This window comes from Ranitomeya imitator, chromosome 1, assembly GCF_032444005.1.
Source record: "Ranitomeya imitator isolate aRanImi1 chromosome 1, aRanImi1.pri, whole genome shotgun sequence".
In the NCBI taxonomy this organism is placed as follows: Eukaryota; Metazoa; Chordata; class Amphibia; order Anura; family Dendrobatidae; genus Ranitomeya; species Ranitomeya imitator.
The window spans coordinates 1058556908-1058580481 of NC_091282.1; the positions used below are offsets into that span (position 1 = coordinate 1058556908).

General features: G+C 48.2%; 1 protein-coding gene across 13 annotated transcripts in view; it reads left to right on the top strand.

Moving 5' to 3' along the window:
- RAPGEF2 (Rap guanine nucleotide exchange factor 2) overlaps positions 1 to 23574 on the top strand; it is a 253329-nt gene that overhangs the window by 76162 nt on the left and 153593 nt on the right. For all 13 annotated transcript variants that reach the window (XM_069744150.1, XM_069744146.1, XM_069744157.1 and 10 more), the window contains exons 2-3: positions 9523 to 9593; positions 14828 to 14884. In XM_069744150.1, coding sequence (XP_069600251.1) covers positions 9523 to 9593; positions 14828 to 14884 — 128 coding nt within the window. The remainder of the gene's footprint in view (positions 1 to 9522; positions 9594 to 14827; positions 14885 to 23574) is intronic.

The window sequence follows — 23574 nt, forward strand, 5'->3', positions numbered from 1 at the left end:
GTAATAATGGGGTCTGGGAATGTACCCTGAAGAGGCTGCTATCCCCTACTGTAATAATGGGGTCTGGGAATGTACCCTGAAGAGGCTGCTATCCACCACTGTAAGAATGGGGTCTGGGAATGTACCCTGAAGAGGCTGCTATCCTCTACTGTAATAATGGGGTCTGGAAATGTACCCTGAAGAGGCTGCTATCCTCTCCAGTAATAATGGGGTCTGGGGATGTACCCTGAAGAGGCTGCTATCCTCTACTGTAATAATGGGGTCTGGAGATGTACCCTGAAGAGGCTGCTATCCCCTACTGTAAGAATGGGGTCTGGGAATGTACCCTGAAGAGGCTGCTATCCTCTGCAGTAATAATGGGGTCTGTGAATGTACCCTGAAGAGGCTGCTATCCTCTACTGTAATAATGGGGTCTGGGGATGTACCCTGAAGCGGCTGCTATCCTCTACTGTAATAATGGGGTCTGTGAATATAACCCTGAAGAGGCTGCTATCCTCTACTGTAATAATGGGGTCTGGGAATGTACCCTGAAGAGGCTGCTATCTTCTACTGTAAGAAGGGGGTCTAGGAATGTACCCTGAAGAGGCTCCTATCCTCTACTGTAATAATGGGGTCTGGGAATGTACCCTGAAGAGGCTGCTATCCTCTACTGTAATAATGGGGTCTGGGAATGTACCCTGAAGCGGCTGCTATCCTCTACTGTAATAATGGGGTCTGAGAATGCACCCTGAAGCGGCTGCTATCCCCTACTGTAATAATGGGGTCTGGGGATGTACCCTGAGGAGGCTGCTATCCTCTACTGTAATAATGGGGTCTGGGGATGTACCCTGAAGCGGCTGCTATCCTCTACTGTAATAATGGGGTCTGGGGATGTACCCTGAAGCGGCTGCTATCCTCTACTGTAATAATGGGGTCTGGGAATGTACCTTGAAGAGGCTGCTATCCCCTACTGTAAGAATGGGGTCTGGGGATGTACCCTGAAGCGGCTGCTATCCTCTACTGTAATAATGGGGTCTGTGAATATAACCCTGAAGAGGCTGCTATCCTCTACTGTAATAATGGGGTCTGGGAATGTACCCTGAAGAGGCTGCTATCTTCTACTGTAATAATGGGGTCTGGGAATGTACCCTGAAGAGGCTGCTATCCTCTACTGTAATAATGGGGTCTGGGGATGTACCCTGAAGCGGCTGCTATCCTCTACTGTAATAATGGGGTCTGGGAATGTACCTTGAAGAGGCTGCTATCCCCTACTGTAAGAATGGGGTCTGGGGATGTACCCTGAAGCGGCTGCTATCCTCTACTGTAATAATGGGGTCTGTGAATATAACCCTGAAGAGGCTGCTATCCTCTACTATAATAATGGGGTCTGGGAATGTACCCTGAAGAGGCTGCTATCTTCTACTGTAATAATGGGGTCTGGGAATGTACCCTGAAGAGGCTGCTATCCTCTACTGTAATAATGGGGTCTGGGAATGTACCCTGAAGAGGCTGCTATCCTCTACTGTAAGAAGGGGGTCTAGGAATGTACCCTGAAGAGGCTCCTATCCTCTACTGTAATAATGGGGTCTGGGAATGTACCCTGAAGAGGCTGCTATCCTCTACTGTAATAATGGGGTCTGGGAATGTACCCTGAAGCGGCTGCTATCCTCTACTGTAATAATGGGGTCTGGGAATGTACCCTGAAGCGGCTGCTATCCCCTACTGTAATATTGGGGTCTGGGGATGTACCCTGAGTAGGCTGCTATCCCCTACTGTAATAATGGGGTCTGGGAATGTACCCTGAAGAGGCTGCTATCCCCTACTGTAATAATGGGGTCTGGGAATGTACCCTGAAGCGGCTGCTATCCTCTACTGTAATAATGGGGTCTGGGAATGTACCCTGAAGCGGCTGCTATCCCCTACTGTAATAATGGGGTCTGGGGATGTACCCTGAGGAGGCTGCTATCCCCTACTGTAATAATGGTGTCTGGGAATGTACCCTGAAGCAGCTGCTATCCCCTACTGTAATAATGGGGTCTGGGGATGTACCCTGAAGCGGCTGCTATCCTCTACTGTAATAATGGGGTCTGGGGATGTACCCTGAAGCGGCTGCTATCCTCTACTGTAATAATGGGGTCTGGGGATGTACCTTGAAGAGGCTGCTATCCCCTACTGTAAGAATGGGGTCTGGGGATGTACCCTGAAGCGGCTGCTATCCTCTACTGTAATAATGGGGTCTGTGAATATAACCCTGAAGAGGCTGCTATCCTCTACTGTAATAATGGGGTCTGGGAATGTACCCTGAAGAGGCTGCTATCCTCTACTGTAATAATGGGGTCTGGGAATGTACCCTGAAGCGGCTGCTATCCCCTACTGTAATAATGGGGTCTGGGGATGTACCCTGAGGAGGCTGCTATCCCCTACTGTAATAATGGGGTCTGGGAATGTACCCTGAAGAGGCTGCTATCCTCTACTGTAATAATGGGGTCTGGGAATGTACCCTGAAGAGGCTGCTATCCTCTACTGTAAGAAGGGGGTCTGGGAATGTACCCTGAAGAGGCTGCTATCCTCTACTGTAATAATGGGGTCTGGGAATGTACCCTGAAGCGGCTGCTATCCTCTACTGTAATAATGGGGTCTGGGAACGTACCCTGAAGCGGCTGCTATCCCCTACTGTAATAATGGGGTCTGGGGATGTACCCGGAGGAGGCTGCTATCCCCTACTGTAATAATGGGGTCTGGGAATGTACCCTGAAGAGGCTGCTATCCTCTACTGTAATAATGGGGTCTGGGAATGTACCCTGAAGCGGCTGCTATCCTCTACTGTAATAATGGGGTCTGGGAATGTACCCTGAAGCGGCTGCTATCCCCTACTGTAATAATGGGGTCTGGGGATGTACCCTGAGGAGGCTGCTATCCCCTACTGTAATAATGGGGTCTGGGAATGTACCCTGAAGCAGCTGCTATCCCCTACTGTAATAATGGGGTCTGGGGATGTACCCTGAAGCGGCTGCTATCCTCTACTGTAATAATGGGGTCTGGGGATGTACCCTGAAGCGGCTGCTATCCTCTACTGTAATAATGGGGTCTGGGAATGCACCTTGAAGAGGCTGCTATCCCCTACTGTAAGAATGGGGTCTGGGGATGTACCCTGAAGCGGCTGCTATCCTCTACTGTAATAATGGGGTCTGGGAATGTACCCTGAAGAGGCTGCTATCTTCTACTGTAATAATGGGGTCTGGGAATGTACCCTGAAGAGGCTGCTATCCTCTACTGTAATAATGGGGTCTGGGAATGTACCCTGAAGAGGCTGCTATCCTCTACTGTAATAATGGGGTCTGGGAATGTACCCTGAAGAGGCTGCTATCCTCTACTGTAAGAAGGGGGTCTAGGAATGTACCCTGAAGAGGCTCCTATCCTCTACTGTAATAATGGGGTCTGGGAATGTACCCTGAAGAGGCTGCTATCCTCTACTGTAATAATGGGGTCTGGGAATGTACCCTGAAGCGGCTGCTATCCTCTACTGTAATAATGGGGTCTGGGAATGTACCCTGAAGCGGCTGCTATCCCCTACTGTAATAATGGGGTCTGGGGATGTACCCTGAGTAGGCTGCTATCCCCTACTTTAATAATGGGGTCTGGGAATGTACCCTGAAGAGGCTGCTATCCTCTACTGTAATAATGGGGTCTGGGAATGTACCCTGAATCTGCTGCTATCCTCTACTGTAATAATGGGGTCTGGGAATGTACCCTGAAGCGGCTGCTATCCCCTACTGTAATAATGGGGTCTGGGGATGTACCCTGAGGAGGCTGCTATCCCCTACTGTAATAATGGGGTCTGGGAATGTACCCTGAAGCAGCTGCTATCCCCTACTGTAATAATGGGGTCTGGGGATGTACCCTGAAGCGGCTGCTATCCTCTACTGTAATAATGGGGTCTGGGGATGTACCCTGAAGCGGCTGCTATCCTCTACTGTAATAATGGGGTCTGGGAATGTACCCTGAAGAGGCTGCTATCTTCTACTGTAATAATGGGGTCTGGGAATGTACCCTGAAGAGGCTGCTATCCCCTACTGTAATAATGGGGTCTGGGAATGTACCCTGAAGCGGCTGCTATCCTCTACTGTAATAATGGGGTCTGGGAATGTACCCTGAAGCGGCTGCTATCCCCTACTGTAATAATGGGGTCTGGGGATGTACCCTGAGGAGGCTGCTATCCCCTACTGTAATAATGGTGTCTGGGAATGTACCCTGAAGCAGCTGCTATCCTCTACTGTAATAATGGGGTCTGGGGATGTACCCTGAGGAGGCTGCTATCCCCTACTGTAATAATGGGGTCTGGGAATGTACCCTGAAGAGGCTGCTATCCTCTACTGTAATAATGGGGTCTGGGAATGTACCCTGAAGAGGCTGCTATCCTCTACTGTAAGAAGGGGGTCTGGGAATGTACCCTGAAGAGGCTGCTATCCTCTACTGTAATAATGGGGTCTGGGAATGTACCCTGAAGCGGCTGCTATCCTCTACTGTAATAATGGGGTCTGGGAACGTACCCTGAAGCGGCTGCTATCCCCTACTGTAATAATGGGGTCTGGGGATGTACCCGGAGGAGGCTGCTATCCCCTACTGTAATAATGGGGTCTGGGAATGTACCCTGAAGAGGCTGCTATCCTCTACTGTAATAATGGGGTCTGGGAATGTACCCTGAAGCGGCTGCTATCCTCTACTGTAATAATGGGGTCTGGGAATGTACCCTGAAGCGGCTGCTATCCCCTTCTGTAATAATGGGGTCTGGGGATGTACCCTGAGGAGGCTGCTATCCCCTACTGTAATAATGGGGTCTGGGAATGTACCCTGAAGCAGCTGCTATCCCCTACTGTAATAATGGGGTCTGGGGATGTACCCTGAAGCGGCTGCTATCCTCTACTGTAATAATGGGGTCTGGGGATGTACCCTGAAGCGGCTGCTATCCTCTACTGTAATAATGGGGTCTGGGAATGCACCTTGAAGAGGCTGCTATCCCCTACTGTAAGAATGTGGTCTGGGGATGTACCCTGAAGCGGCTGCTATCCTCTACTGTAATAATGGGGTCTGGGAATGTACCCTGAAGAGGCTGCTATCTTCTACTGTAATAATGGGGTCTGGGAATGTACCCTGAAGAGGCTGCTATCCTCTACTGTAATAATGGGGTCTGGGAATGTACCCTGAAGAGGCTGCTATCCTCTACTGTAATAATGGGGTCTGGGAATGTACCCTGAAGAGGCTGCTATCCTCTACTGTAAGAAGGGGGTCTAGGAATGTACCCTGAAGAGGCTCCTATCCTCTACTGTAATAATGGGGTCTGGGAATGTACCCTGAAGAGGCTGCTATCCTCTACTGTAATAATGGGGTCTGGGAATGTACCCTGAAGCGGCTGCTATCCTCTACTGTAATAATGGGGTCTGGGAATGTACCCTGAAGCGGCTGCTATCCCCTACTGTAATAATGGGGTCTGGGGATGTACCCTGAGTAGGCTGCTATCCCCTACTTTAATAATGGGGTCTGGGAATGTACCCTGAAGAGGCTGCTATCCTCTACTGTAATAATGGGGTCTGGGAATGTACCCTGAATCTGCTGCTATCCTCTACTGTAATAATGGGGTCTGGGAATGTACCCTGAAGCGGCTGCTATCCCCTACTGTAATAATGGGGTCTGGGGATGTACCCTGAGGAGGCTGCTATCCCCTACTGTAATAATGGGGTCTGGGAATGTACCCTGAAGCAGCTGCTATCCCCTACTGTAATAATGGGGTCTGGGGATGTACCCTGAAGCGGCTGCTATCCTCTACTGTAATAATGGGGTCTGGGGATGTACCCTGAAGCGGCTGCTATCCTCTACTGTAATAATGGGGTCTGGGAATGTACCTTGAAGAGGCTGCTATCCCCTACTGTAAGAATGGGGTCTGGGGATGTACCCTGAAGCGGCTGCTATCCTCTACTGTAATAATGGGGTCTGTGAATATAACCCTGGAGAGGCTGCTATCCTCTACTGTAATAATGGGGTCTGGGAATGTACCCTGAAGAGGCTGCTATCTTCTACTGTAATAATGGGGTCTTGGAATGTACCCTGAAGAGGCTGCTATCCTCTACTGTAATAATGGGGTCTGGGAATGTACCCTGAAGAGGCTGCTATCCTCTACTGTAATAATGGGGTCTGGGAATGTACCCTGAAGCGGCTGCTATCCCCTACTGTAATAATGGGGTCTGGGGATGTACCCTGAGGAGGCTGCTATCCCCTACTGTAATAATGGGGTCTGGGAATGTACCCTGAAGCGGCTGCTATCCCCTACTGTAATAATGGGGTCTGGGGATGTACCCTGAGGAGGCTGCTATCCCCTACTGTAATAATGGGAACTGGGAATGTACCCTGAAGAGGCTGCTATCCTCTACTGTAATAATGGGGTCTGGGAATGTACCTTGAAGAGGCTGCTATCCTCTACTGTAATAATGGGGTCTGGGAATGTACCCTGAAGAGGCTGCTATCCTCTACTGTAATAATGGGGTCTGGGTATGTACCCTGAAGCGGCTGCTATCCCCTACTGTAATAATGGGGTCTGGGGATGTACCCTGAGTAGGCTGCTATCCCCTACTTTAATAATGGGGTCTGGGAATGTACCCTGAAGAGGCTGCTATCCTCTACTGTAATAATGGGGTCTGGGAATGTACCCTGAATCTGCTGCTATCCTCTACTGTAATAATGGGGTCTGGGAATGTACCCTGAAGCGGCTGCTATCCCCTACTGTAATAATGGGGTCTGGGGATGTACCCTGAGGAGGCTGCTATCCCCTACTGTAATAATGGGGTCTGGGAATGTACCCTGAAGCAGCTGCTATCCCCTACTGTAATAATGGGGTCTGGGGATGTACCCTGAAGCGGCTGCTATCCTCTACTGTAATAATGGGGTCTGGGGATGTACCCTGAAGCGGCTGCTATCCTCTACTGTAATAATGGGGTCTGGGAATGTACCTTGAAGAGGCTGCTATCCCCTACTGTAAGAATGGGGTCTGGGGATGTACCCTGAAGCGGCTGCTATCCTCTACTGTAATAATGGGGTCTGTGAATATAACCCTGAAGAGGCTGCTATCCTCTACTGTAATAATGGGGTCTGGGAATGTACCCTGAAGAGGCTGCTATCTTCTACTGTAATAATGGGGTCTGGGAATGTACCCTGAAGAGGCTGCTATCCTCTACTGTAATAATGGGGTCTGGGAATGTACCCTGAAGCGGCTGCTATCCCCTACTGTAATAATGGGGTCTGGGGATGTACCCTGAGGAGGCTGCTATCCCCTACTGTAATAATGGGAACTGGGAATGTACCCTGAAGAGGCTGCTATCCTCTACTGTAATAATGGGGTCTGGGAATGTACCTTGAAGAGGCTGCTATCCTCTACTGTAATAATGGGGTCTGGGAATGTACCCTGAAGAGGCTGCTATCCTCTACTGTAATAATGGGGTCTGGGAATGTACCCTGAAGCGGCTGCTATCCCCTACTGAAATAATGGGGTCTGGGGATGTACCCTGAAGCGGCTGCTATCCTCTACTCTAATAATGGGGTCTGGGAATGTACCCTGAAGCTGCTGCTATCATCTAGTAAAGTCATGGTTGCTGACTGAGATCCTGATCCTGGTGCGGAGATTTTGGATCTGCAGTCCCTGGAGCCATTTTGCCCTTGTAACCTGCAGTTTAGTAATAACTGAGACCTTGCCCGGCCCCCCGGTGTTGCACTGGAGCTCCACCAGTGTGCTGGAGTGTAAAGATCACTTTTTCCATCTGTCTGGCCCCCTAGAGGATGATACTTATTTTATTTGCCGCCAGAACAGAACGCCATCTATCAAACAGGCTGGCGCTGCGGCGGGTGCGTGTGGATTTTCTTTTATACGGAAGCCTTTCTTGCTCCTCTTCCTCTGGGCCCAGCGCCTAATGATTAGTGGATCACAATATTCCTATCCATCTGGAATGCCAGTCTGCATAATATCTCGCTTGATATTTATTCTGCAGGGGATTTCCTCAAGGTCTTAAAAGCAGCATTAAACCCTTACCGATGACTTCTTCGTACGATTGTCAATTACTCAAACAAAACGTGTCGGCGGGAAGTCTCATCCCCAGCCATGACCTGTCAGACGTTCACTGCGTTATATCAAGAGGAATAGGCAGGAAATGCAAATAATGGCAGCCACTAATTGTAAGGACGCTGCGCTGATCAGGGCTATAGTGGACTCCATTGGCGCTCTATGTAAAGTGGAGGCGTGACTTTGGAAACACTTCACTTTTCTCTGCTGTTTGTGACATTCTATTCTTCTCCATTTTTTTATATTGCTAGTTTCACATTTTGACAGAATGCTCTGAGTACAGAGTACTCTGATAAAGGGATTTTCCAAGTTCACAAAATGGGTAAAAAAAAATCTTAGATTTATCACTACCGACAAATCCCCCATGTGCTAGCCTAACTGCAGCGATGGCGTCCGTGACGTCAGCAGTCATGTGGCTATTTGAATATGTCTTTTCTGCAACACTGGTCTTTAATTACTAGTCATTGATCTACACACGTGACTTCTGCCGCCAGTCACTGGCCTCAGTGGGTTCCTGCGGTATATGGGGTCATTTATTGCCTGCAGTGGTCATGTGTATAGGCTTTATGCCATTGCTGCACCATGTAAAGGAAGACTGCCAAGGAGCACCGGACGGCCATTTTACCAGTGCGTATGACTCATTACTTTGCCTGCCTTTTGTCAAAGTTATGTTTTTGGAAAACCCTTTGAACTCCTCCACTTTTTATTGCCTAGTAATGGTCTCTCCTTAGCCTGTCTAGATAAGTAGACCACGACAATGTGTGTGCTGATGGATTCACGATAGATCATTCTGTGCGCATAGGCTGCTGATGTTCAGCACCAAAGATCATTTCACCCGACGAATGAGCGTCTAGCTTAGGCTACTTTCACACTTCCATCTTTTGTCCTCCCTCGCAATCTGTCGGTTTGGGCAAAAAACGGATACTGCAAATGTGCCCGCAAGATGCGTTTTTTGCCCATAGAATTGTATTAGCAACGGATGGGCACATGTCGCGTCCGTCGTGCGATGGATCTGTCGTGTTTTGTGCGTCGCGGCCGAAACTCTGCCCCCTTCTCCCCGGACTGCAGAATGGGCAGCATATGCGTTGAAAAACTGCATCCGCTGCTCACATCGTGGAGCAATTTCACAATGTGCGTCGGCCCGACGCATTGCGATGGGCCCGTACCGACGGAAATGGGAAAGTAGCCTAACCTGGTTCTCGGCAGTCTGTTTAGACTGCAAGATTATTGTGAAATGAGCTTTCTTAGGAACACAAGTCTGCAATAACCTTTCCTTCTATTTTTCATGAGGTACGTTTACATACCTCCGAATCGGTCCAAGATAAGCGAGGACATAGTATTTGCAGCTGTCCTCAGCATTTTATGTAGGTGCACATACTTGTCATTCTTAATCAGCAAATCTTTTCCCAATATAATAGTGTTTTTCTCTTCTCTTGTAGGATCTAGAGATTGTGTATTCCTACCTCCATGGGATGGAGGCCCTGTCCAACCTGCGGGAACATCAGCTGAGGTAAGGCACCTTCTCGGGGTCCAGAATCGCCTATCGTGTGGTTCATGTGTTCCATCAAATTGGGCTCCTGCTAGAATTGATGAAGGACTATGAGGATAGATCCCAACGACAAGCTAGAATTGATGAAGGACTATGAGGGAAGGTCCCAATGACAAGCTAGAATTGATGAAGGACTATGAGGGAAGGTCCCAATGACAAGCTAGAATTGATGAAGGACTATGGTGGTGGGTCCCAATGACAAGCTAGAATTGATGTAGGACTATGAGGGTAGATCCCAACGACAAGCTAGAATTGATGTAGGACTATGAGCGAAGGTCCCAGCTGCAAGCTAGAATTGATGAATAACTGAGGGTAGCTTCCAACGACAAGCTAGAATTGATGAAGGACTATGGACTAAGAGGGTAGGTCCCAACGACAAGCTAGAATTGATGTAGGACTATGAGGGAAGGTCCCAGCTGCAAGCTAGAATTGATGAATAACTGAGGGTAGCTTCCAACGACAAGCTAGAATTGATGAAGGACTATGGACTAAGAGGGTAGGTCCCAACGACAAGCTAGAATTGATGAAGGACTATAAGGGTAGGTCCCAACGACAGGCTTTATGTGCAAGAATAATCCACTGTGCATTTATTTGCCCTTAAATCCAGAACGTTATTTCTAAGATTTCTGAAGTGATCCATACTGAATTTAGTCCCAATAGACAAGTCCCCTTGAATGGGGCCACCCATCCCACATGTCACAAGTCTGTGGTAACAAAAGCCACAGCCGTATGAGTAGAAACTCTGATCTCGCATTGAAAACATCCGTGGATTTTGGTGGTGAACACACATGGCATTCCTTGTAGAAAACACTCTATCTCTTCTGCTAATTGCGTATATTGAGGCTGGGTATACAAGTAAGCGTGTACGTAGTGATCTACACATATAAGCCTAGCTTCCTTGTGATACCTGTATATTAATATCTCAGTTCAGAGCGCTAAGAGATGCTGTCTGGTGGCAAAGTGTCAGTGTACAGGACATCACAGGTGTCTCTACCCACAAGCAGCAAATCCACTAGAGAACCTTCGTATGACTTCCCCAATTCCATGGACTGTAGGGCACATTGGGGCTTTTTTGAAAAAGCTTGGTGGTGAAACGTGCGTCAAGGGGCTCCTGGTGCAAAGTGGGTGAGCTGTCCGGCTATACTATGGGTAAGCACGCATAGACTATTATTTATTTATTTACTTATTAGGCATGTTCCTCATGGGGTACTGTCTTTGACACCTGGGGACTTTGCAGGAACTACCTTATTATGATAGGATTTTGCAATAGCTGCATCGCTAGCAGCATACTTACCCCCGGATATATTTAGTGCCCCCCATTTACACCAGTATACCTAGAGTTTCTCTCTATTGACTACCTGTTTTGGTGCATGATTTTAATTGGTCATATCTTCTTGCTATGTATTTTTGTATCAATAAAATTATCTTTTCTATTATGATCCTTGGGATTTTTATACTTCGTTTCTTTGCTGTAGTACTTTTGCTGCGGTTTTTATGGGCTTTTTTTTTTTAATGCTCATTTTCAGCTGTGTTTAACAGTAACATCAAAGTACCATGCTTTTCATGTTTTTGGGCATGGAGCATGTAACTTTTCTCAGCCTTTTTCAGCAGTTTTTCAGCATTTTTCACCTATTAAAGGCAACTCAGCAGAAACGCAGGTATTGGGTTTTGCAGCCTTTTTTTAATTGAAAAAAAAAAAATACAGCAGTATATGAAACCCATTTATCTTTGTGATTTCTCCCCCCCCATGTTTACCATCTTGTCTTGGTCACCTGAGATGGCTGTTGAGATTAGTACAGTTTAATTACATTAGCGATGCGTAAAAAAGTAAATATTGGCCAACAAAGGTGTGAGATTGCACAAGGCCTGTGGCTGACAAAGGTGTGAGATTGAACAAATCCTGAGCAACTCATGGCTGACCAAAGTATGAAAGTTATAATGTCCTACAAGCTCAGTGCACTGCCAGTGTGGACCTGTCCCCATATTGTGCTGAAATACGCGGCCGCATCTTCACACAACAGATCAACTTAACCAGTTTTTCGCAGAGTTTCATGTGTGCACTCCACATTACCGACAGCAGGTCGGCCCAGATTTGACATCACTTTCTATTGACTTTCATCTACAATTAAAGTGAAAAGGCTATGAAAGCTTGGGTTCTGCTGGGACACCAAATTATATATAATCAGCGCGTGTAATTAAAGGCAATGTGTGGGCTGTATGACTAATTTGTCAGCTTCCATTTTACTTTGTTACCTGGCATAATGTTCATCTCTTCCGCGGCCTCCGCTAATTTGTTTCTGCTTTCTTATAGTCGCTTGTACAGGTTGTTACACAATACTGGATATTATGCTGTTAGCTGCAGAGCTCGCATTATAATGCCACTTGCTTATTTCGCTGCCACCACCGGACAGTTTCCTTGTGTAATATTATTTTTTTCTTCGCTGCTTGTATTTGGATTTAAAGAATTTTTTACAGTTCGGGTTAGGTGTCGGCAGTCCGGATAGCTGAGGTGTCATGTGCTTGGCAGTGCGGGTAGGTGAGGTATCATGTGCTCGGCAGTGCGGGTAACTGAGGTGTCTCATGTGCTCGTCTGTGCGGGTAACTGAGGTGCCTCATGTGCTCGGCAGTTCGGGTAACTGAGGTGCCTCATGTGCTCGGCAGTTCGGGTAACTGAGGTGCCTCATGTGCTCGGCAGTTCGGGTAGCTGAGGTGTCGTGCTCGGCAGTTCGGATAGCCGAGGTGTCATATGCTCGGCAGTGCGGGTAGCCGAGGTGTCATGTGCTTGGCAGTGCGGCCAGCTGAGGTGTCATGTGCTCGGCAGTGCGGGTAACTGAGATGTCATGTGCTCGGCAGTGCGGGTAACTGAGGTGTCTCATGTGCTCGGCAGTTCGGGTAGCCGAGGTGTCATGTGCTTGGCAGTGCGGGTAGCCGAGGTGTCATGTGCTTGGCAGTGCGGGTAGCCGAGGTGTCATATGCTTGGCAGTGCGGCCAGCTGAGGTGTCATGTGCTCGGCAGTGCGGGTAACTGATATGTCATGTGCTCGGCAGTGCGGGTAACTGAGGTGTCTCATGTGCTCGTCTGTGCGGGTAACTGAGGTGCCTCATGTGCTCGGCAGTTCGGGTAACTGAGGTGCCTCATGTGCTCGGCAGTTCGGGTAACTGAGGTGCCTCATGTGCTCGGCAGTTCGGGTAGCTGAGGTGTCGTGCTCGGCAGTTCGGATAGCCGAGGTGTCATATGCTCGGCAGTGCGGGTAGCCGAGGTGTCATGTGCTTGGCAGTGCGGCCAGCTGAGGTGTCATGTGCTCGGCAGTGCGGGTAACTGAGATGTCATGTGCTCGGCAGTGCGGGTAACTGAGGTGTCTCATGTGCTCGGCAGTTCGGGTAGCCGAGGTGTCATGTGCTTGGCAGTGCGGGTAGCCGAGGTGTCATGTGCTTGGCAGTGCGGGTAGCCGAGGTGTCATATGCTTGGCAGTGCGGCCAGCTGAGGTGTCATGTGCTCGGCAGTGCGGGTAACTGATATGTCATGTGCTCGGCAGTGCGGGTAACTGAGGTGTCTCATGTGCTCGGCAGTTCGGGTAGCCGAGGTGTCATGTGCTCGGCAGTTCGGGTAGCCGAGGTGTCATGTGCTCGGCAGTGCGGGTAGCCGAGGTGTCATGTGCTCGGCAGTGCGGGTAGCCGAGGTGTCATGTGCTCGGTAGTGCGGCCAGCTGAGGTGTCATGTGCTCGGCAGTGCGGCCAGCTGAGGTGTCATGTGCTCGGCAGTGCGGCCAGCTGAGGTGTCATATGCTTGGCAGTGCGGCCAGCTGAGGTGTCATGTGCTCGGCAGTGCGGGTAACTGATATGTCATGTGCTCGGCAGTGCGGGTAACTGAGGTGTCTCATGTGCTCGGCAGTTCGGGTAGCCGAGGTGTCATGTGCTCGGCAGTGCGGGTAGCCGAGGTGTCATGTGCTCGGCAGTGCGGGTAGCCGAGGTGTCATGTGCTCGGCAGTGCGGGTAGCCGAGGTGTCATGTGCTCGGTAGTGCGGCCAGCTGAGGTGTCATGTGCTCGGCAGTGCGGCCAGCTGAGGTGTCATGTGCTCGGCAGTGCGGCCAGCTGAGGTGTCATGTGCTCGGCAGTGCGGCCAGCTGAGGTGTCATGTGCTCGGCAGTGCGGCCAGCTGAGGTGTCATGTGCTCGGCAGTGGGGGTTCATTTTTTGCCGGTGTCGGAATATTTTAAACCCTTTGTCAGACATCAGAGGCCACAGAGCTTGATGACACTTTATATTTTTGCCATAAAATCGCAATGTTTTACTAAACCAACAATGTTAATGAGATCCGTGAAATATCATGTTGCTGGAACATGTGAATTCTTTCAGTGTTCAGCAAAACCGAGCCAACGCTCCAGTATTTACAGCTGAAAATGAGTGAACCATGCAGGGGTAACCTACAGCCCCATGTAAATGTCTGATTGTTGTATGTGCTGCGCAGCCCCTAGTTTGTGACATCCCACTCTGACATGGCGGGGAGCGAGGCTGTGTAGGAGTTGTTGTGGAGCTTTATGGCGGAGCAGCTGCACCATTTCAGGAGCACAATTACACGGGGCCGTTCATGTAAAACTGTCGTCTCTTAATTACTTAATTGGTATGGAAAATATCCAAGTTGGGAGGCTGAGAGGCAATGTGTCAGCGAGGGAGCGTTCTCCTCTGCTTTCCTTTGTGTGACATTTCTCTCCCCCAGTCGCACTTCCATGTGCTCATGGTGTAGCACTCCCACCCAGGGCCGCACATTACTAATCTGATGTTTGGCTGACATTTCTACTTTGAGCTACTCCATTTTCTATTTTTTTTCACCAGAAGGATCAGGTTGCTGATAGTCTGACACTAAAGCCTCGTACTATGGAGTATGGTGGCCCGCTGAGTACATATTCTGCACTTTCCGTGCCGCCATGCAGTGCTCCGCTGTATGTAGGAGCTGCTCTTCTCTACAATACACCTTCTATCATGGATCCTATGGAATCTGTATTCTCAGGCCGTTCTATGCTCTTCTGGTACCTACCATCATGGTCCCATGTGAGGAGTTACTTTTTAGCTTTTTATGTCAGTAGCTACACTTTCTCTGTAACCTGTTTCTTCTTTTCCCCCTGATCAGACACATGGCAATGACTATGAATACACGGCTGTGTATATGTGATGGTAATCTGTCTTTCTGTATTGCAGATTGATGTGTGGAACTGTCCGATATGAAAGACATGAAGCTAATGAAGTCTTGTACTAGTAAGTGTCACTCACCAGATGCCGCACTTCACAGCCGGATTTGTTTGTGTTCTTTTCACCATTGTACAGTTCTAGGAATTTCTGTTTTGTACATTCCCTCTGCCCCGCGATAAGGCAGGAATGTGAAGTATTGGTAGAGACCTGGATGTAGCTGCCATTACACATGTCCAGCCCGTCTCTGGTCAGCCATCATATGTCTTCGCCAGGCTCTGTATCGGAGGTCATTCATACCCATCTTCTTGTACCCACCACCTAAATCACTAAGTCCTGCTGGGCATCGTGTGTTGCAGGAGAGACCCCCTATGTGTCCTTTCCATCAGGAAAAGCTGCGCATTGTGCTGTATAATCTGAGCCCCCAAAAGTCACAATTTGTGCAACATTTTCGCTCTCTCCACTGCGTCTCGAGTTAGAAAGTGGGGTGCGGGCCGGGCTTCATGCTCCAAATGGATCAAACCTGGTGTTATCGATCTGACACATTTATTTGTATCTGTGCATGTTTGTGTGAATATATTGTGTGTGATGTGTAGATATATATATATATATATATATATATATATATATATATATATATATATATATATATATATATATATATATATATATATATATATATATATATATATATATATACACACACATATATATACATACATGTGTAGCAGAAATACCACTTCTTCATATATTTGGTCCAGTATGCCCCACAATGGTTTCGTGGCCCATAATATGGCTTTATAAGACTTCAATGGTCGCTGTCATCTAAACAAACACTGCGTGATTAGTACAAGTGAAAATAAGAGAAATTGACTTCTCTTCACTTATGCGTCACTTTCTCCCCGATCGGTGGAGCCAGTGCCGCGCTTCCTGTAGGTGAAGGTTAAATGCCGCAGTCAACAGCTGCGGGTGGATCACTATTCCACCTGCAGGAAGCGCGTTACTGGCTCCGCCCATCGGTGACTCCATCACATGATCGCGGGTCACAGATGGGATGGCATGACAACCAGACTTCTGTGCTTGTCATTGCCAGATTGCTAGGAGCTCCGCCCCGTGGTTGTCGCTCGTAGCAAGTGAGCATTCCTGCTACACACAAGCAGAGGAGGAGGTCAAAGTAAAAAAAAAAATATATATATATATATATATGCATGCATGCATACATACATACATACACGCTGTGTTCCAAATTATTATACAAATTATATTTTTCTCGGATTTTCCTAAATGGTCGATGCAAATCTCAGCCAGTCTAATAAAAGTCATCACCCGTTAGAGTATACATCAAATTATATTGAAGAAACCTCCCAATGATAACAGTGTAATCTCCAAAATAAAAACTCAAAATGCACTGTTCCAAATTATTAGGCACAGTAGAATTTCTAAACATTTGATATGTTTTAAAGAACTGAAAATGCTCATTTGTGGAATTTGCAGCATTAGGAGGTCACATTCACTGAACAAAAAAGCTATTTAACTCCAAAACATCCTAACAGGCCAAGTAACATGTTAACATAGGACCCCTTCTTTGATATCACCGTCACAATTCTTGCATTCTTTAGTTTTTGGAGAGTTTCTGCTTGTATTTCTTTGCATGAAGTCAGAATCGCCTCCCAGAGCTGCTGTTTTCATGTGAACTGCCTCCCACCCTCTTAGATCTTGTGCTGGATGATCCTCCAAAGGTTCCCTATAGGGTTGAGGTCAGGGGAAGATGGTGGCCACACCATGAGTTTATCTCCTTTTATGCCCATAGCAGCCAATGACTCAGAGGTATTCTTTGCAGCATGAGATGGTGCATTGTCATGCATGAAGATGATTTTGCTCCTGAAGGCACGTTTCTGCTTTTTATACCATGGAAGAAAGTTGTCAGTCAGACACTCTATATACTTTGCAGAGGTCATTTTCACACCTTCAGGAACCTTAAAGCATCCTACCAGCTGTTTCCCCGTGATTCTGGCCCAAAATGTGACTCCTCCACCTCCTTGCTGACGTCACAGCCTTGTTGGGACATGGTGGCAATCCACCAACCATCCACTACTCCATCCATCTGAACCATCCAGGGTTGCTCGACACTCATCAGTAAACAAGACTATTTGGAAACTAGTCTTCATGTATGTCTGGGCCCACTTTAACCATTTCTGCTTGTGAACACTGTTTAGGGGTGGCGGAATATTAGGTTTATGCACCACAGCAAGCCTTTGAAGGATCCTACACCTTGAGGTTCGAGGGACTCCAGAGGCACCAGCAGCTTCAAATAACTGTTTGCTGCTTTGTAATGGTATTTTGGCAGCTGCTCTCTTAATCCCATGAATATCTGGCAGAAACCTTCCTCATTATGCCTTTATCTGCATGAACTCTGTCTGTGCTCTGTTTCAGTCACAAATCTCTTCACAGTATGATGACCACTCTTAAGTTTTCGTGGAATATCTAATGTTTTCATACCTTGTCCAAGGCATTGCACTATTTAATGCTTTTCAGCAGCAGAGAGATCCTTTTTAGTTCCCATATTACTTGAAGCCTGAGGCCTGCTTAATGTGGAACATAATTTTTAAGTAGTTTTCATTTAATTAGAATCACCTGGAAAACTAATTATCACGCGTTTTTGCGTGCGTTTTGGTGCGTTTTTATTTGCGTTGGGCGTTGCGTTGCCGACGCAGCGGCGCACAACGCAAATCTGAACGTAGCCTAACATTGAAGGCATTTTCCTGGCTCTGCCATCACTTTGCTCATGTTCTGAGACCCCACCACTGATTCTGAGAATAAAGGGGCCGCGGCACTCTGTGTATTCTCAGACCTGAAGCTGCAGCAGGCCCGGATTATTTTTCTTTTTGTTACTATGACTTTTAGCACATTCCAGCCTCGGACATAAGGGGAAGTGGTGGTCCGCTATTACAGACTGCACAGTGCAGCGGCTAGAGGGGGCTGGCACTGTGACCCCATCTGTCGGTGTCTGCCTCTGATCACCAATGTGCAGGTTGGCCAGTGCTGAGATTTCACAGGAAATTGTGACCATCTCCTTCTCATCACAGCACCTGTGGCGTGCTCCATAAGGATGGGTTGAGGTGGCAGCCCCATGTAAATCAGCACTTTAGCGAGGTGTTCAGTTTCACATCTATGTAAATAAATGATCTCATAGGTTTTGGATCCGAGCCTGAAAGCTGAAACCACAGAGTGGCTGTACATGGCTGATCAGACCCCTGGGGTGGAGAAAAAGGCAAAGCGGCATCATCAGTACAGCGTGTCCTGTCACTAGCAGCAGATGTCCATCACTGGCGCTCGGGGACGGCGTGTCCCTGCATATTTCTTGGCGTTCATGACATCATCCTTTTGTCTCCTACAACATATTTCCTTGTGCTGTTGGCATAGGAGCGCTGGCGCTGAGGACTGCCATGACGCTGGGGGGTGCCCTGGCGCTGAGGGGTGCCATGACGCTGGGGGGTGCCCGGGGGCTGAGGGGTGTCCTGGGGGCTGAGGGGTGTCCTGGGGGCAGAGGGGCGTTCTGGGGGCAGAGGGGCGTTCTGGGGGCAGAGGGGCGTTCTGGGGGCAGAGGGGCGTTCTGGGGGCAGAGGGGTTTTCTGGCGCTGGGGGGTGCCCTGGGGCTGAGGGGTGCTAGTACAGTAGTGCCAGTGTCCCACCTTTGGTTTTCGCTCTTGGTATAAGGAGTTTTGGCCGTATTCAGTGTGGTGTTGGGGTTTCTTCCACTTGATCCATTTTGAAGGCGATTTTGAAAGTTCCCCATTTAGGAAATAATTATATTCTCTTAGAAAGCGGGTTACATTCTGTTATAAAGTGGTTTTCCAAGCCTTTAATATTGACGTGTGTTGGATAAGATATTTGTACCATACTTTGTGGGGTCAATTCCCAGCCCCTCCATGGGAAACTCCATTTTTTCTCCCCTTCTTCCAAGAGGGATAACTTTTAGTTTTCTATCCACATTGACATATGAGGACTTGTTTTTTGCGGTATGAGTTGTCCTTTTGAATGACACCATGCATTTAACCACATTGTGTGCTGGAAAACGGGAACAAATTCTAAGGCTACGTTCACATTAGCGTTCTGCCGGGCTGCGTCGGGCGCAGCCGCAGCGACGCATGCGCCATGAGCCCCTATATTTAACATGGGGGCGCATGGACATGCGTTTGCATGTGTTTTGCGATGCATGCGTCTTTTTTGCCGTAAGCGTTAGGGCGCAGAGGACGCAGCAAGATGCATTTTTTTTTGTGTCCAAAATCCGGCAAAAAAAGGACGCATGTGTCGCAAAACTATGCGTTTTGGCATGCGTTCTTGTTTGCGTTGTGCGTTGAGTCGCCGACGCAGCAGCGCACAACGCAAATGTGAACGTAGCCAAACTGCGGTGACATTGTGGACCCCCCACCACCACAGTTGACTGTTTTTTTTTACAATGTACGCCATAAAAACAATTGCATGTTGGAAATAACCTCGCAATATGATTCTACTCATTAGTGTAGAATCACAGTCTGCGCTTCCTCGTCCATACTCGGACTCTTACACATTTGCCTTAAAGCACCACTTTTTTTCCAGCACTGGAGTGGCGCTCTAATTTTAAGTCCTTTCCCCCTGGTCATTTACTCTCCTTCCGTCGACTTCACCTTTTACTGACGCCGCTCCAGTCCATCATGTGCCCATAACTTTTGCCTGTCTGGAAGTCGGAAGTTATATCTCAAGAGCTCAGTGCAAGTCCATGAAAGCCATAAGGCGGCCATAACGACTAGGAGCAGCCGGCAGGTCACCAAAGACTGACCGGAGCGACGCGGGAGAAGGATGAAGGCGACGGCAGGGAGGATGAGACGGGGAATGGAATTCCATTTAAAGCACCAGGCCCGCGGTGCCATAGAATAAACTACACTCTTCAGTGGTACTGACCAATTCTGCCCGCTGTCACTTTGTTGTAATAATGGAAAGCTTTATCATTTCCCCTTGATTGACATTGTTTTTTTCATGACACATATTTTATGATGGTAAATTTAGGTCGATATGTTTTGTTTAATTTACAAAAATATCAGGCATGTGACTTAGATGTTAAAATCTTAGGAATTTTCAAGCTTTGATTATGCCTTTAATCCAGATAGTCAGACCACACACAAACATTAATAAATAGCATTTCCTTAGTGTCTGCTTTCCATTTGGAAAATGTTTTAATTTGAGAAGGTTTAAAAATGTAGCAGTCATGTTTCATTTTTTCAAGGAAATTTCCAACATTTATTCTTTTTAGGGACCTATCCAGGTTTGAAGTGACTTTGGGGGTTTTCCAGTATATAGGACCCCTAAAGTGATACCATTCTAAAAACTGCACCAGTCAACATATTCAAAACTGCTGTCAGGTAGATTATTAACCCTTCAGGTGCTTTTAAGGAATTAATGTAAAGTGGCATGACCAGATTTAAAAAATGTACTTTTACCACCTGAATGTCGGTAACTTCTGAACTGGCCGCTGTAGCCGGCAGTCTCTGAGGCCGCTATTTGGCTGTAAATTGCCATGGCAAACATCAGGAGCACACAATCATGATGTCAGGGCGCTGATGGGGTTAAAGAGCTAGAAGCCATACACACTTAACCATTGAGATGCTGTAGTCACTCTGGACATCTGCATGTAAGGGGATAAATGGCCATGGTTGGTGCCAACACTGATGGTGGCTGATGCAGCAGGGTGTCAGCTATAGTGTACAGCTGCTGGATTATCACCTGTATGGGGAGGCTATTTTCTCATATCTCAGGTCAGTAAAATATGTATTGGTGGTCATTAAGGGGTTAAGGTTGCTTAACTATTATCAAGCGTAAAGGTCCATTTACATTGCAAGATTACTGTGAACCAGCCTTCCAAGTAACACTCATTTCACTATAATATTGCAGCCTAACCTAAAAGCTGCCGATCACCCGATCATGCAACATGACCTTTGTGCTGCATAAAAGATCAGTTTTCGGCAGCACATCCTCTGTGTACAGACAGTTGCAGACACAGACAGAATAGCGCCCCTGTGCAGTATATGGGCACTTTGCAGTCCAATAGTTCTGTCTAAAACGCGCTGCTTTGGAGGTGGGAGTGTGCCCCCTTATGTGTTTGGCCCCTATGCTGCTGCAACACTGATATGTCCACCCCTATATTACAGACCGTCCGGGCACCTCTAATCTGCCTGTGTAAACAGCTGATGATGAGCACACGTGCCTGATCCGCAGTCATTTGGTGCCTTTGTTCGGTTTGTGTAAATGGACTTATGGTTTCTAAGTAAATCTACACATTAGCATAAAACATGATAAAGAATATGGTTACACTTGGAAGCTACAGTGTCTTATGTTTCCATAATGCTAGGAAAGTGTTGGTTTGCAGCTTAGTAATACGACTATTATGAATAAGACAATTGTAATTAGTGTAGAAGAGCTAATTATTTCTGTAGGCATAACTTGTCCCCTAGTATGACTTAATGTCTCCAGCCCGGGGAGCAGAATGAACATATAATTAGGAGCCATGTATTCCTGATGATATGTGAGGGCAATAGTTGCCCCGCAGGCGGCTGTAGCATAGCATGTCATTAGCGGAACCCTGCAGGCAGCTGTAGCATAGCACGTCTCTAGCGGATCCCTGCAGGCGGCTGTAGCATAGCTAGTCACTACCGGATCCCTGCAGGTGGATGTAGCATAGCATGTCATTAGCGGAACCCTGCAAGCAGCTGTAGCATAGCACGTCACTAGCGGATCCCTGCAGGCGGCTGTAGCATAGCACGTCACTAGTGTATCCCTGCAGGCGACTGTAGCATAGCATGTCATTAGCGGAACCCTGCAGGCAGCTGTAGCATATCACGTCTCTAGCGGAACCCTGCAGGCAGCTGTAGCATAGCACGTCACTAGCAAATCCCTGCAAGCAGCTGTAGCATAGCACGTCACTAGCGGATCCCTGCAGGCAGCTGTAGCATAGTACGTTGCTAGCGATCCCTGCAGGCGGCTGTAGCATAGCACGTCACTAGCGGATCCCTGCAAGCAGCTGTAGCATAGCACGTCACTACCGGATCCCTGCAGGCGGCTGTAGCATAGCACATCACTAGCGGATCCCTGCAAGCAGCTGTAGCATAGCACGTCACTAGCGGATCCCTGCAGGTGGCTGTAGTATAGCACGTCACTAGCGGATCCTTGCAGGTGGCTGTAGCATAGCACGTCACTAGCGGATCCATTCAGGTGGCTGTAGCATAGCACGTCACTAGCGGATCCCTGCAGGCGATTGTCGCATAGCACGTCACTAGCGGATCCCTGCAGATGGCTGTAGCATAGCTTGTCACTATTAGATCCCTGCAGACGGCTGTAGCATAGCATGTCATTAGCGGAACCCTGCAGGTGGCTGTAGTATAGCACGTCACTACCGGATCCCTGCAGGTGGATGTAGCATAGCACGTCACTAGCGGATCTTTGCAGGTAGCTGTAGCATAGCACGTCACTAGCGGATCCCTGCAGGTGGCTGTAGCATAGCACGTCACTGGCGGATCCCTGCAGGCGACTGTCGCATAGTACGTCACTAGCTTATCCCTGCAGATGGCTGTAGCATAGCTCGTCACTATTAGATCTCTGCAGACGGCTGTAGCATAGCAAGTCGCTAGTGGATCCCTGCAGGTAGCTGTAGCATAGTACGTCACTAGCGAATCCATGCAAGTGGCTGTAGCACAGGGCGTCACTAGCGGATATCTGCAGGTGGCTGTAGCCTAGCACATCATTAGCTTAACCCTGAAGGTGGGTTGAAGCATAGCACATCACTGTTAGATCCCTGCAGACAGCTGTAGCATAGCAAGTTACTAGCGGATCTCTGCAGTCGGCTGTAGCATAGCACATCACTAGTGGATCCCTGCAGGCGGCTGTAGTATAGCAAGTTACTAGCGGATCTCTGCAGTCGGCTGTAACATAGCACATCACTAGTGGATCCCTGCAGGCGGCTGTAGTATAGCACGTCACTAGCGGAGCCCTGCGGGCGGCTGTAGTATAGCACGTCACTAGCGGATCTCTGCAGTCGGCTGTAGCATAGCACATCACTAGTGGATCCCTGCAGGCGGCTGTAGTATAGCACTTCACTAGCGGATCCCTGCAGATGGCTGTAGTATAGCACGTCACTAGCGGAGCCCTGCGGGCGGCTGTAGTATAGCAAGTCACTAGCGGATCTCTGCAGTCGGCTGTAGCATAGCACATCACTAGTGGATCCCTGCAGGCGGCTGTAGTATAGCACGTCACTAGCGGATGACTGACAGTTCTGCCTACAGTGAATGGATCATGCTATCGATCTCCTTGTTCCCTGGTCCCAAGTATGAACCAGGTTAGATCAGGCGCTGCCATAGCGGCTTTGGTATAGGGGAGTTAATCTGTGTGTTTGTGGCACTTGACACATGCACAACTGATCTAGGTCTCGTTAAATGCCTTATACACGGGGTAATTTCCGAGGTTTGCACTCACTTTCACCTGTAAGACTAGGTTCACATTGCGTTAGGTGCCATCCGTTTAACGGATCTGTTTGTAGGCAGCACTAAAGCAATGTAACGGACACGTTAACGCACCCATAGACTTACTTTAATGTAACGGATCCTAACTCATGTCAAAATCGGCATGCGTTTGCAATGGTCCATTAGTTTGTAATGCACCTTACAACGCGGACTAGCACGTTTTCGGGACCGGTACGGCGAACGCACAGTGAACGGAAGCATTCGTGCTGC